We start from the raw sequence: 15,514 nt of genomic DNA, 5'->3' as shown, positions 1-15,514 counted from the left end.
GAATCTACCCTAGCTACAGCAGGAAGACTCCCTCCAACAGTTTGGATTCCCCTACCCCTGCGGAGGAGTGCTTATTGGAGGAACTCAGCAAGCTAAAGGTATTGTTACGCTATTGAGTCACCCAAAAGTACCCTGTGCCTTTAATTGTGGAGTTACCTAGAGAAGAACAATGTATGCTGAACTGTGCCTCATTCTGTGGATTGATGTCAAAAGATTCTCTGCCCTGTTACCTGTATAGAAGGAACTGTGCATTGGACTGAATAAGGAGAACTTTATATTTGGTACCCTCTGGGTTGCCACGGGGGGAGATGTATCTAATTCATCTGGAGACCATTTTATGGGACTTCACTGATCAACTTGTGGGTCTTATGTGATATTGCCTTGTTCCTGTTTCTCCCATTTTGTACCCCGGTGCAATAAAGCCCCTGTGTAAACCTTGTTCATAGGGTGTGGTGTGTCCCTGTTTTGTGCCGCCAATACATCACACATTATGTGACAGTTAGCTCTGTGCTTTTCCCCTTTGAAGTAGAAACTTTAGTCAGGGCACACCCATTAGCTCATAACATGGTTACAGATATAGGAAAAGATAGTTGTATTGCCCCACCAGTCATAGGTCCAAGACTATCTAGTGCAGCAAGTAAGTATTTGCCGCAAATCTCACCCTGATTGACCATCAGTATGCTCAAAATATTATAGAATTCCATCCCAAAAATCCTATAGACTGTGCTATAAAAATAAATTCCAACATGAATTCTGAATGATAGTAAATAGAATGCTAACTAAAAAATGTTCTTTAATGCCAGTACTAAACTAAAGGGTAGAGAGAGAGAGATATAGCCTGGTTGCCCAGCAACAGTCTTGGGCAAATTTTCTAAGATAGGGCTAGTAAGTAGTATTATGAAATGATATAATAAATTATATTCAGGTAAGTGATTATCTGCCTGGTGTACCTAAGAATCTTTATCTGGGATGGCTGATACAGGAAAAGGATCCATTGTCTGAAAATCCATTATCCAGAAACTTGGAGTTATAGAGAGGCCATCCTCCATAGACTCCGTTACAATGAAATAATTAAAATGTTTTAAAATGATTTTCTTTTTTTCTGAAGTAATGAAAATGTACCTTGTACTTGATTCCAACTAATAGACAATAAATCCTTATTGGATGCAAAACAATCCAATTGGTTTTAATGAATGTTTAAATGATTTGTAGTACACAAGGTATGGAAAGATCCAAATTATGGAAAGATCCCATATCTGGGAAACCCCAGGTCCTGAGCATTCTGGATAACAGGTTCCATACTTATACAGAAAACTAGGAGTCTACAGGCCTGGGTGCAACACCTGCAAACCTCCCCCTAGTCTGCTCCCACACTCAAAGTGTACATCTTACCTTCAGGCCTCCTTATAGCATGCTGAGGGGACTCCGTGGTCCCTACTGGGGGGGGGGGTGTGCTCTGGGAACAATGATGTAATGATCCTGCATGGGATTATTCAACCAATGACATCTTAGTTATTACAACAACACTAAGAGGGGTTTCTGGACGAATACTCGTTTATTAAAAACAGTGTAAAGTGTGAAGTGCAAAAATCAACGTGATTTCACAATTTCTATTGGTGGTTCACCTTTAAGTTTGTTTTAGTATGTTTTAGAATGGTTAATGCCAAGCAAATTTTCAGTTGGTCTACATCTTTTCTTTTTTGTAATTTTTTAAGTATCTGCCTTCTTCTTCTCCAGCTTTCAAATGAAGGTCGCTGACCCCATCTATTACAAATGCTATGTAAGGCTACAAATGTATTGTTATTGCTACTATGTATTACTCATCCTTTTTTCAGGCACTTTATAATTCATATTCCAGTCCCCCATTTAAATTAATTGCATGGTTGCTAGGGTTATTTGGACCCTATCAACTAGACTGCTGAAATTGTAAACCAGACAAAACCAATTGTTGTAGAGAGTGAATATCACTCTCTACAACATCACTCTCAACAACATACTAAACATTAATTTAAAGGTGAACAACCCCTTTAATGGCAAAGACTTTAGGTATACAGTAAACACAGAATTGGAGCTGCAGTCTCGAAAGTTGCATTAGGATCTTTTAGCATTTCTAAAAAGGAACAGGAGTGCCCAAACCTTTTATCTGTATTTTGTCTTCAGCACAACTGTTGCATGCTTTTCTGCCAGGTCATTTAAGTCAAAATTGCTCTTTTCTATACTACTGTATGAGTACAAATATTCGTGGTTATGGGCAGAAAGGGAGATCCCAAACTAAAGCTGACTATATACATACATATAAAATCATACACAATTAGGTGTTGTACAGTTTTTGGTATGGTAGTCATATTGATAAATGTATACAATTGATATCAGTCAGTTTGTCAATTGGGCAAGTACTGTATAAAAATTTCATCAGCCAATGCACAATGTTGGGTGGTTCACGGTGCATTGGCAGATGAGTAAGTGAAGAGGAGCCATTACGTTTCACATTAGGGCACATAATTGGCACTTGTACAATATTGGCTCATTCAGCCTTGATAGTGATGAATAATTGTAGTGTATGACTGTCTTAAAGGAGAACTAAACCCCCAACAGCCCCCCTTAACTACCCTCCTTTGGCCCCCCCTGACTTCTCCCTCCCCCACAGCCGGGCCAGACAGGCCAGGCACCCTAGGCAACCTGGCCGGTCACAGCGCCGACTGGGAGCGTGCATGAGCGACTTGACGCTAGCATGCAAGCGCAAATTGACGTTTGTGCAGATCGACGAATGCACGCATGCATGAATTGACGCTTGCCCACATCACCACGCACAGAAGCGCGAATTGCCTAGGAGAGAGGGGACCTGACTAGGGGTAGAAGGCAGGTACTGGCAAAGATGACGCCCCCGGCTTTGCTCCCTAGGCACGTGCCTACTCTGCCTACCCCTAGTTCTGGCCCTGCCCTACCCACACAGTCTATCATGTAGAATGGTGCCCCTATTTGAAAACCTGACATAAAAAAGCAGTGGAGTTCCCAGGCGCCATCTTCTGTCTATTTTGATACTCTAAGGGGGTTATTTACTAAAATCTAAATTCATCTAATTTTTTTATTAAACAAAGCTCAACCAAACTCCCACCCCCAATTCAAATTCGATAGGGACATCTACCATTGATTATACAGGACTTCAACAGGTTTGAGATGGTGGGTTTTCGGATTCAGGCTTTTTGCAGCTTCGGGGTATAATAAATCCCGAAAAATGTTAGGTTTTTTTTCCACAAAAAAATCTAGGAGAGAGGGGACCCGACTAGGGGTAGAAGGCAGGAACTGGCAAAGCTGACACCCCCCAGCTTTGCCCCCTAGGCACGTGCCTACTCTGCCTACCCCTAGTTCTGGCCTTGCCCTACCCACACAGTCTATCATGTAGAATGGTGCCCCTATTTAATAAATCCCGAAAAATGAGTTTTTGCCCCAAAAAGCCTGACCAGAAAAAAAGTTTTAGTAAATAACCCCTTAGTGTCTCACCGCCAAGACAGACCCTGCAGGTGCATGTGCAGATGGAGCCAGTCAGGAATCCGTTTCAACTGCACATGCGCCTGTAGGGTCTGTGTTGCAGAAGAGTGTTTGCATGGCCTGAAGATGACACCTGCTCTGCATTTTTAGCTCAGGTTTTCAAACAGGGGCACTTTTTACATACAGTAATAGACTGTGCAGGAAGGAAGAGATGAGGGGAGCTTTTGTCCCTAGGAGGGTTCAGTTCCTTATCCAGATGACCCATATGTGCTTCATAAGTGATGCCAGTGGCTTGGCTAAAATTGTGCCCTGTTTACAAGGCCTCTGCCAAGGACTCTTTCTAAGTTTCTAGCAATCACAGGGTCTACTTTCCCTATCATGACCCTTGCATAAACATATAAGATCCAAATCTCTAAAATTATCTATGCATAAAAATACCAATTCTTATTTTAAACAGTGCCTAATTACAATTATGTACTATGTGTAATCAGAATACAGCGAAACCTCAATTTTACATCCCCTAATGCTTTTACACACTTTTTGGTGGTCTGGCCCAATATAAAATTCATAATTCCCTGATTTTACACCATTTTTTTCTGGTGCCATGAAAAACATAAAAAGGTTGGTTCTACTGTAGTTTACAGCAATGTTGTGTTCATTAACATACACTTATTTATGTTACACTTGTAACATACACTTGTGTTTGCATAATCTTGCTGTTGATAAAAACTTTCCTTCTAGATATACTGAAATACATCTTTTACATGTCCTTTATGATATCAAAGTCTCTTTAACTTTTTAAAACACTTTTTTAACTTTTTTATCCACAACACCACCCTGTGGCGTATGCTGTAAATATCATCTAATGGTGGATTTTCAGCTAGCAATGAATATCTTTCACCAGTGCTCAGGCTCATACTGCCAATCTGTGTGTTTTGGAAAATGCCAGAGTGGCTGTTGTAAGATATTAAATTGTCTATATTGGGCCATTTGGAGAGGGGCACCCACCAGTGCTTACAGGTAAGAGACTGTGGTCCTTAGGGGTGTCTTACAGATTAGCCACCCTACATTTTTGGGTTTCCTTTGTCAGAATTACACAATTTTAATGTTAGCTCCACATAAGCACAATACATTGGAGAATATTCAAAACTCTTCCAGCTTCAGACCAAGAGTTCTACCTGCATTAGACTTAATACTGAGGGGACATCAACCTTAAGTTGCAAAGCAAAATATTTAGCTAAAATAAAATATTTGTAGTGCATAAAATATCTGAGTAAAATTTGACATGTTTTAAAGGAGAAGCAAACCCAAAAGTTAAAAAGTCCCTACCCTACCCTACATAGACCCCCTCCCTCCAGCCTAAGTGTTACCCCGGGCAGGGCCGGATTTGTATTGTGGCGCCCGCAGCCCGCACCTCCCGCAAGTCGCCGGAGCTCTGGTGCTCTTCGGCAGGTGGCCGGATGGCATGCCGCCCCTAAAAGTTTGCCGCCCTAGGCACTAGCCTTTGTGGCCTTGCCACAAATCCCCTAACTTTTTACTTACCCCTCAGAGTTCACGGGCACCATCTTCAGCCGCTTCAGTAATCTTTGGAATGAGAACGGCGATTCGGCAACTTTCATGAATTTCGGTGCATGTGCAGTTGTCATGAAACAGAAAATTGCTCCAACTGCGCATGCGCCGCTCCGCCGGTCTCATTCCGAAGATTTCCGAAGAGAAGAAGAACTCCGTTGGTCAGAATCTGCATGAAGGGGTAAGTAAAAACTTAGAGGCATTTACCCGGGGTAACACTTAGGCTGGGGGAGGAGGGAGGGGGTTTATGTAGGATAGCGGGTAGGGTTTTTTTAACTTTTGGGTTTGCTTCTTCTTTAAGAGAAATAAAAGTGGCTAACATTTATAGATGCTGAATTTTTTTCACTATAGCTTCTGTCATTGCACTGAAAGTTCAGTGAATGCTGCCTTGAGTATATTGGGAGTTTTAGCTCACCAGCTTACAATTTCCAGGATATCTTTTTACAATTGCCTCTGGGCTACTGGGCAGGATAAAATCACTTAGTGTGACTGTGTGACATTTGGCAGGGTGAGTAATAGCTTTTTTTAATTTAAGGATCCCTGCATAGTACTAGCATATCCTCATAGTACACACCTTCTGACATTATTAATGCTATTAGAATACTTTGGTGACTGTGTTCTTACAAGATCCTCCAATCTTTCATCTATTCACTCTGCTTTTCTCAGATAATTTAGGCATAATTTAATGTAGGCATTACTTAAGCTTTTAAAAGAGCAGCTGCCACAAAAAGGGAAAACCTTTTTAGAAAATATAGAACTGATGCTATCAATCCTCCTTTTGATAAAGACATATCCTCCAGTGAGGAGAAAGCTATATCAAAACCTAAGGAAAACTCTGAGGTTCTATCATGTATACAGTCCCCAATATAAGCTAATTAAGAATACTGTTGATATAAAATCTAACTATATAACTGTTCCCACCCTGAGAAATATCCCTAACAGGTGCTACAGATTTGTAACAAGAAAAAAAGAAACTTTAGGTAATAGATTATCCCCCAGTCTCATTCATTATTCAGAATGCTCGTAACCTGGGGTTTTCCGGATAACAGATCCTTCTGTAATTTGGATCTTTATACCTTAAGTTTACTAGAAAACCCATGTAATCATTAAATAAACCCAATACGTTTCCAATACGGAAAGGTACTGTTTTATTGTTACAGAGAAAAAGATCTTTTTTTAAAAAGATTTTGGATAAAATGGAGTCTATGGGAGATGGCCTTCCCGTAATTCTGTGCTTTTCAGTCAGCAGTCAGTAGGATATAAGTACAGGTACTAGCTCGGGACCTGTGGTTTTCCGGATAATGAATCTTTACGTAATTTGGATCTTCATGCCTTAAAGGACCAGTAACATCATTTTTTTTTCAATTCGTTAGTATAGAACAAAAAAAAACACAACGACTAATTAAACTTTTAAATTGCTAAGTCTTTATTAAGAAATAACTTACAGAAACTCCGCTTGCGCTCCTCTTCAGAAAAGGCGCCACGGCGGCTATCCATCATGCGGCGCTCAATTTCTCCTCCCTGGCTATCTCCTATAAGGAAGGCAGGGTAGAAGAAATCGAGCGCAAGCAGAGTTTCGGTAAATTATTTCTTAATAAAGACTTAGCAAATTAAAAGTTTAATTTGTCTTTGTGTTTTTTTTTGTTTTATACTTACAAATTTTAAAAATAAATTGATGTTACTGGTCCTTTAAGTCTACTAGCAAATCTTGTAAACATTAAATAAACACAATAGGCTGACTTTGCTTCCTATAAGGATTAATTATATCTTAGTTGGGATCTAGTACAATGCTACTGTTTTATTATTACAGAGAAAAAGGAAATACTTTTTAATAACCTGGATTATTTGGATAAAATAGAGTCTATGGGAGACGGCCTTTCCGTAATTCAGAGCTTTCTGGATAACGGGTTTCCGGATAATGGATCCCATACCTGTACCTGTTGTAATATGTACACGGATTAAAACTTGATAAAGAGCCACTTTGCTCAAAATATGTTGTGTTAAATAAACTTTGCAGCACAGTACCTGCGGTTTCTGAGCCTGTTTTCCACAACTTTTTTTGTTCATTGACATGTGCTTCAGTTGGGACAGAAGCAGGTTTAGAGGACCTCAATATGTAACTGGTACAAACCTACTTTTTCCTGCTGAGATGTTAAATGAACCCTAATTGGCACAATTTTCTATTCATTAGCATTTGTAGCTCTCATGAAATACCTTTAAACACCCTATATTTCATTGTAGCTAGTAGGACTATAAATATATATCAATCTAAATTAAGTATTATCACCACCTACTTCAAACACCCAACTACCACTTGCACCTTTTTTAGTCTCTCCACTGGCTCAATATCATGGCCTGCCATTGGCTACATTAGGCATTACCCCGTCTCCATCTGCAGCCCTGTGATTACCCACTAATGAATTAATTTCTGGTCCTACCACTGTATAAATTAGAACGAGTTTGGGACCCGTTATCCAGAAAGTGCCAATTTACAGTAGTCCATCTCCCATATACTCAATTTTAATGAAATATTTGACGTTTAAAAAATATTTACCTTTTCTCTGTAATAATAAAACATTACCTTGTACTTGATTCCAACTAAGATCTAATTCATCCTTATTGAAGGCATAACAATCATAATGGTTTTAATTAATTTATAAATGATTTTTAGTAGACTTCAGACACGGAGATCCAAATTACGGAATGATCCCTTATTGGAAAACCCAAGGTCTCATGCATTCTAAATAATAGGTCCCATACCTGTAGCACTGCAAACAGCTTCCTCCCTTGCCCTAACATTTTCTGCCCTATAATTTACTTATATGTAGCACAGGACAAGGCAAGAATAAAATATACATATTACAAAGATTAAATATAAGGCAAGAGAATGTATTAGAAGTTAAGGATAGAATACATATCTTACATGAAAGTACTTTTTATTTCACTATGGCCATTTAGTGCAGTAAACCTAACATGACACTAGAGGGTATTGTTCTTGCACTTTTGTGGCCCTATTAGTTTCTATAGCAATTGCAAACACAAACTAAAAACCTTCTTTTAAATAGTTCATCACAGCATACTGAATACAGAATACATTAGCGTACACAGATTTGAAATATAAATAAAACAAAGCAATTTTCCAGTTTATATTCTGCATGATTTTACTTATTATGTATATTGTGACAAGGGGACTATGTACTCTGTAAACTCTGTGTGTTTTTTCTTTTTTTGATAAATAGTAGATAATTTGAATTTTGTATAATTATACAAGGAGAGAGACTTCCCAAATTTCTGGTTGGGACTTCATTCCTTCATCTGTTAAGAATATACAGTAGATAATGACTATAAATGTTTGTGCCTAGAAACAAGTCAATGGTTGTTATGACAAAGCAGTTAGTGAGTGTCCGGTTACCAATTCGAAAACAACTAACTGAACTGAGTACTGAAAGCTCTGCTCTTTCTATTTTCTCTATTTAAGCAGAAAATGCCCATCATTCTACCACAGCTTCCTGAAGTAATGTTTTCTACCTATGACCCCCAGTACATCCCAGGGTAAGCCGTGTCTTCTCCTACAGGTAATATTCTATGTTGGAGCTTGACATTTTCTTGTAATTATATGTGAATAACTAGGAGACTAATTATTTGATAATAGAATTAATTTACTAAGCCTATGCTCTGTTACTTATATGCTGTATAAAAATATGTATTTATTGAAATGAAGGCAATTGTTACTAAATAGCAGATCAGTGGTAAATAGATTAGTGTTAATTAACGTGGACATGTAAATGAAGCAGGAGTTTTAGAGCTGGGTGTACTTTATAGTCTGTGATGGTGTGTACAGTAATACAATTTAGCTTTAAGACATACAAAAAGCCACACTTAACTTAAAAACTTGACTTGCAATGAATTTATTGTTATGCCACAAGGTAAGGAAAGCTTTGATAAACTATCCAGTTACTTTTGGTTTTTATACAGAAAGAATGCCTGGGGCTCCTTTTGTAAAACGGGAGTCAGGGGATATTGAGTTTATTGAGGGTCACACATTCATTGTGTCCTGATAACCAGAACTGTACGTGCCTGAATAATAAATTACATAGGCTTATCGGTTCTGATAAACTGGCGTCTTGCCGGGAAATGTATCAAGGCTGTGCGTACGTTTAGTTTTTCGTGTCCCTGGAAACAAACAAAAAGAAAAAACAGTTGGATCCTGGGCATAGTCTCGAACTGAATAGGCAGAACTTATGGGATATGTAACATAATACATGACATTTGATTTAGGAAATAGAGCCACACTTTAGGCTGTGTTAGATTTTAGGATTAGTGAGCAATCAAGTTGTTTTACTTGTTTTTAACTAGACTATGGATATTACTGCACAGTCTCCATGAGGTGGTTTTATTGTCTGCTATATTAACGTATTCCACTTCAGTCTCTTAATAAATTACATAATTTAATATATATACGTGACAGCATACAGCATTCCTTCTGTATTTGAGCATAGGCGAAGAGGCTTATACATTATTCTAATCCTGTCTAAATTGTTTTGTAGCTACTTGGAAATGCTTCCTGGCTAATACACACTGCTGTGGTGCTTACTTACTGGATTGGGTTCAGGCAAACAATACAAGTATATGTGGTGTTGTGAGGCACAGTGTGACCTGGTATATGCTTGGTGCAAAGGTGCTACTTTACATGGGTCTTTTAATTGGCATATACATAAAATCCTAATAGATAACTATAGTAAATATTGCATTTATTTTCCAAGCAATTAAGCCAGGGCAGAGTTACCAAGCATGGCCTTATATAATGTAGCTTGTTTAAGCATCAGAGCTGGCAGATGGAGTTGGACAAGAAACTTGAAGAGTCTGCTGATTTTGTGTGAAATCAGCAATTGATCGTATCAAAATGGCATATATGACACATTCGGTACTATCACTTAGGCCAACGGTGCAGACTGGGAACTGAGCCTTTCCCCAGGGTCGTGCGTATTTTGCTTTATACCTTGCTTCTGTTAAACAGGGATTAAACAAAATTTTCAATTTCCATCAGTTTCATATGGCATTAGTTATATAGCATTCAGCATTAGAAAATCATTTCTTAACACCTGCTTTTTCAGATATACAACCCAAATTCCAAAGCTTCGAAGTGATGCTGGTTACATATACGGCAATGCTACCCAAACATCGAGCAACCATGAACCAGGTGTACAAAGATGTACAAACTTGCCTCTCACAGGATGGAGAGATAGACAAGGACCAGTCATTTCTATGCACTCTGGCACAAGAGACATCCCTAGAGAGCAGGCTGAAAGCTGGAATATTAAAAAAGGTATGACTGATACATACAGTACATACAGTATATACAACATACTTAATATAGTGAATAAAGTACCCCCTCTTGTAAAATATAAGGATATTATGTCACCAAGGAGTTCCATGTCTATATAAAAGCAGGAGGCCAAGGTCGAGTGTTTTTATACAGGTCATGGAACTCAGAGGTTACTTCACCGTTTATAACTTAGGACAACACTAGTCACCATTTATAAGGATGTAATTTACAGATATTCATGGCTTTTTTGTATTATAAGGATATTATAAGTTATCAAGGAGTTCCATGACCATATAAAAACTAAAGGCCAAGTGTTTTTATACAGGTCATGGAAATCCAATTCTAATATCCTCATATTTTGCAACAGGGGGTACTTTATGTTAGGGATGCACCGAATCCAGAATTCGGTTTCGGGATTTGGTCAGGATTTGGCCTTTTTCAGCAGGATTCGGCCAAATCCTTCTGCCAAGCTGACCGAATCCGAATTCTAATCTGCATATACAAATTAGGGGCAGGGAGTGAAATTGCGTAACTTTTTGTCACAAAACAAGGAGGTTTGCATATCTATCGCAAAGGATTTGTGGGGTTCAGCCGAATCCAAAATAGTGGATTCGGTGCATCCCTACTTTTTTTATTATAATGCACAATTTTCAGCAAATAATGTGACAGCAATGACATCACTAAGCTCCGATTCTAACCGATGACATCACTTAGCACCGTTTATAAGGATATAATTTACAAGATATTCATGGTTCTTGTGCATTATAAAATAATGTATGAATTATGGGGCTATAAAAATGCTCTACAGCTTTTACTGTTCTAGTACATCCCTTATTGAGAAACCCGTTATCTGGAAAACTCAGACTTACACTTACACAAGTCCATATCCCATAGAGTCCATCTTAAGTAAATTCTGTTTTTAAATGATTTCCATTGTCAAGGTAATGACAAAATTTGAAACAAACTAAACTACATATGATACACATTGAAGGCAAAATAGTCATGATGGGTTTATTTAATGAGTAAATGATTTTTCGCATACTTCAGGTAAGGAGAACCAATTTATGAAAAGATCCCTTATCTGGAAAGCCCAAGTTTTACGAATAATAGAACTTTACCTTGACAAAAAGAATAAAGCAAATTTCTAATAGTTTTGTGTAGATTAGGGGAGTAGGGTAAAACTTTTGCTGTGTTGTTACATAACCTCTATTGATTAAAGGGGTTGTTCAGCTTTGAGATAACTTTTAGTATGATATAGAGATTGATATTCTGAGACAATTTGTAATTGGTTTTCATTTTTTATTATTGAAGAATTTTGAGTTATTTGGCTTTTTATTCAGCAGCTCTCCAGTTTTCATTTTAAGCAATCTGGTAACCAGGTTCCAAACGACCCTTGCAACCATGCATTGATAGGAATGAGTGACTGGAATATGAATAGGAGAGGGGCTGAACATAAAGCTCAGCAATAAAAATTATCGATAACAATACCAGTGTAGCCTTCCAGAGCATTCGATTTTTAGAAGGGGTCAGCGACGCCCATTTGAAAGCTTTAAAGAGTCAGAAGAAAAAGGCAAATATTTATAAAACTATAAAAAATAAATAATGAAAACCAACTGAAAAGTTGCTTAGAAGTTGCCATTCCATAACATACTAAAAGTAAACTTAAAGGTGAAACACCCCTTTAAGGAATGTCAAATAAAATAGCTGTTCTAGCCTAGCTTTTGCTCAGTTGGCTATGTCAAATCTTAGTATCTGTCTGTAATAGCTTTCTTCCCATTTTCCTATAAAGGATATTTTTATCCAATAAAAAGAAGATATTATGCTACAGGAATAAATAACATGTATAATGGAGACCTGAGGATTTCAACTGCTATACAAACAGTGGAAGGAATAAAACATGAGTTACACAGCCCTGATCAGCTGAAGACATTTACCTCTGACACCAGCAAGCATTTGCGAATGTCTCGGGAAAGTTTAAAGCAAAAAGCTACTTTTCATGGAAGATCTGAGCAGGTAAATTTTCAGTTGATTATATCAAAGATATTTGCCAGTACAAGTATATTTATTTGAATGTGTTAATATGTTTTTATACAGTTCTAGCACAATTGTGGCACGTTTAACACATTGCCACAATTGCACTGCAAATGTGCTGGAATGAATGGTATTATGCTGGAATTTGCATTGTCAGAAAAAACAGGGCAATTGTGCTTAACCCACTGTGGTGCAGTAAGTAAATGACCCCTAATATGAAGAGAAAAGCACTCTGATATATGTATATACCTTTAAGTCTTTATGTATATGGCCCAGCAAGACATCATTCAGTATTTAGGCAACTTGCATTGCTCTGGTTGGTGATAAAATTACAAGTTCCAGCTTTCCATAAACAATCATAACAATCACTGAATAGACCCCCTTACTCCCAAGCCCAAAACAGTGCAGGGGGCAGATGAAGGGATCATACCTCCCAACTGTCCCGTTTTCTGAGGGACAATCCCTCTTTTGACAGCTCAACCTGCAGTCCCTCATTTGTACTGGAAAGTCCTGTTTTTCTCTGAACAGCCAGAAAAAGAAACAAAGTTTCTAACTTAATTGGCTTTTGGCAGATAGCCCAGAACAGCCACAGCAGGAGATATGATACTTTTGTAACAATTTACTTAAGGGGGGGGGCTGTATGTCACTAGGGGGACCCTTGAGTTCAAAGCCCCAATGGGCCCCATGCACCTTAATTTGACGCGTAGTAAACTATACCAGCCAATCCACAATTGGCTTATACAGTAAATCCACTGTATAATTTTAGTAAACAGCTGATTGTTTCTATAGGTTACTGCAGTGGTGTTTTTGCACCTCAATTTGTGAATAATTCCTTGATGTGTATCTATCACCTGTGTAACCACATTGAATGTTGCTATATTTTCCATTTCTACAGGAGCGCCCATTGCCAAGGCTTTCTCCATTTGCAGAGAAAAATGAAAGGGATCCTATACCAAGTTCATACACAACAAATTATAATCAAGAACAACAAGGAAAATTGATTTACAGAACTGATTCTGGAATCCTTCCTAATTATGGAGGATACATACCTGGTAGGTACTGGCCCTTTGATCACCCCCTCCAACATCAGTGCATGTACAGGAGGACAGTCTTTGCACATGTGCTGACTGCAGAAGAGAAGGGCACCCTAATCTCCCTCAGCTTCACTGTCCCCCTCAGCTTCAAGCTGGAGGTTATTCTTTTTACTTTTTATAAGGGCACCTGTCACCCATAAATTGTTCATCGCACCAGAGGTGCTGGCTAAAAGAGCACATTTTGCTTCTCTTTTTTTAAAAAAGCACCTCTACTAAGTGCTCTGCCTCCTGGGAGGGAGCTCCTGTTGTGGAATGCCATGTTGGGACACTGGCATGCACATAATTATATAATATATACTGTAATTATATTGTTGTGTGTGACAAAGGATAGGGAATGCGTTTGCATTATGTGCATATTGTCTGGGGAAAACAAATTTAGCACACTGACTTTTCTACAAATATCCCATAAAGGGATATTTTTAAAGGCTCTCTCAAGTCCTGATTTTCTGTAAATATTATTTTTCAACCACAACAATGTTTATATATAATTAATTCTGAATCTAGCACTTTTATTCATGTTTACCGCACCTTTGTGCAACCTGAATAGTTCCAAGGTTAGACATTCTGAAACCAGTCAGCAGTTATTTCCTTAGATCTTAGGGGCTGATATATTGATATAACTGACCATTGTGGGCAGGTAATTCATTTTTAATCAAATTTGTTTGTTGTTTTTTTTTTAATCACACACATTTTTTTTGACCATTTTTCCTCACTGTGTACATTCGTTCTTTAAAAAAAAAAATTCTCTGCCACTTTCCATTTCGTTAAGAAAAGAACACTATTGGTAGATATTGGTAGAAAAGAATGAAAACAAAACTCCAGTGTAATTGTGCCTGCTGTAATCAGGTTAGCACCAGATAGTAAAGTTTGTGCAAACTGGTGCTATTTGCACCTGCAATCTTAGGGAGAGCAGATGCATTTGATTTACCTGGCAAAACACTAAGCACCTATAGACGCAATACACAAATGGAGCTAAGTGCTTTCCACCTGGACAAGTGGGTGTTAGATATGGAGCTCCCTTTTGTACTACCTCATGCAGCAGATGAGTGCTCAGCAGATAAGTGCAAGTGCAATTGCAGCACGTAGTGATGAACCCTAAGAAGAATAAGGGTTCCCTAAAATAACTGCCTAAGCAAATGTATTCCACTGTTTTGCTCATGTAATATACATTTTATATAAAGCCTACTTATAAAGAAGGTATATGTATTATTGTGTTATAACCAAAACACATATGAAACTTTGCTTACTTTTTAATTTTGTTTTAATGTAGGTCAGATGTTTGCTATTGGGAAGACTTGGGGAAAAACCAGTGTCAATGCGCTTGGGAAACTAAAAGAGCAACCCTTTGTTTGGACCTCACTCCTCTGAGCTGATCCATTAAATGGGATAACAGCCAGATCAAGGCAGACAGCACATTAGATTTTCACTACAATAATGAACCAGCTGGTATTTAATATACATGTTTGCATGCAGGTGTGATATTAGAGGAATAGCTGATTACATTTTGCTTATTAGTTTCACAAAGTTTTTTACCTAGCGTTGCTTTCCTTTTCCTCCGATTCTCACATAAAGCAAATACAAAATAAAACACATAAAGTACTGTATTTCTTTCTGCTTTTTTTCACTAAGCATCAGCAGGCAGAACCAAACGTTAGCAATTATATAGCCTCTCAGGTTTCTCTGTGGCATTATTGTGTTCTTTAATTCTAACTGTTATATTATGCAACAAGGCGTCTATCATTCTGTTAATAAAGATCTGACTAAATAAAGCAATTGTTCTGTATAAATATCTACAGAAGAATTTATTGAAAATGAATGAATTCATTCGCTACAATGTTCTGTAGCAATTCTAAGGAATAAAACCTTGCATCAGATCAGAATGAGACAACAGAAAAAGAGCATCTTCTTTCAATGGAGCGAACAATGCACAGATATACATTTCCTGCTATCCTTTCCTGCTATCATTCCACAGCACCATAGTGCAATTTTAAGACCCAATTCACAA

The 15,514-nt window shown here is 38.0% G+C and overlaps 1 protein-coding gene across 1 annotated transcript; it reads left to right on the top strand.

The window, feature by feature from the left end:
• The first annotated feature begins 8,371 nt into the window (after positions 1 to 8,371).
• On the top strand, positions 8,372 to 15,298 carry LOC108713500. Its single transcript, XM_018257069.2, has 5 exons — positions 8,372 to 8,610; positions 10,173 to 10,384; positions 12,174 to 12,397; positions 13,311 to 13,467; positions 14,780 to 15,298. The coding sequence occupies exons 1-5, from the start codon at positions 8,543 to 8,545 to the stop codon at positions 14,875 to 14,877; spliced, it is 759 nt and encodes a 252-aa protein (XP_018112558.1). The 5' UTR covers positions 8,372 to 8,542; the 3' UTR covers positions 14,878 to 15,298.
• Positions 15,299 to 15,514: the final 216 nt, after the last annotated feature.

Source organism: Xenopus laevis, chromosome 1L, assembly GCF_017654675.1.
Source record: "Xenopus laevis strain J_2021 chromosome 1L, Xenopus_laevis_v10.1, whole genome shotgun sequence".
NCBI classification, from domain to species: domain Eukaryota; kingdom Metazoa; phylum Chordata; class Amphibia; order Anura; family Pipidae; genus Xenopus; species Xenopus laevis.
The sequence above is the reverse complement of the archived record's forward strand: the minus strand, read 5'-3'. Positions and strand labels throughout refer to the sequence as shown.

Bases quoted from the DNA above. Each gene is read 5' to 3' on its own strand.
- LOC108713500 (XM_018257069.2), top strand. From the start codon at position 8,543: ATGCCCATCATTCTACCACAGCTTCCTGAAGTAATGTTTTCTACCTAT. The intron at 8,611-10,172 runs GTAAGCCGTGTC...CTGCTTTTTCAG, and splicing joins GACCCCCAGTACATCCCAGG to ATATACAACCCAAATTCCAA. The intron at 12,398-13,310 runs GTAAATTTTCAG...CCATTTCTACAG, and splicing joins TTCATGGAAGATCTGAGCAG to GAGCGCCCATTGCCAAGGCT.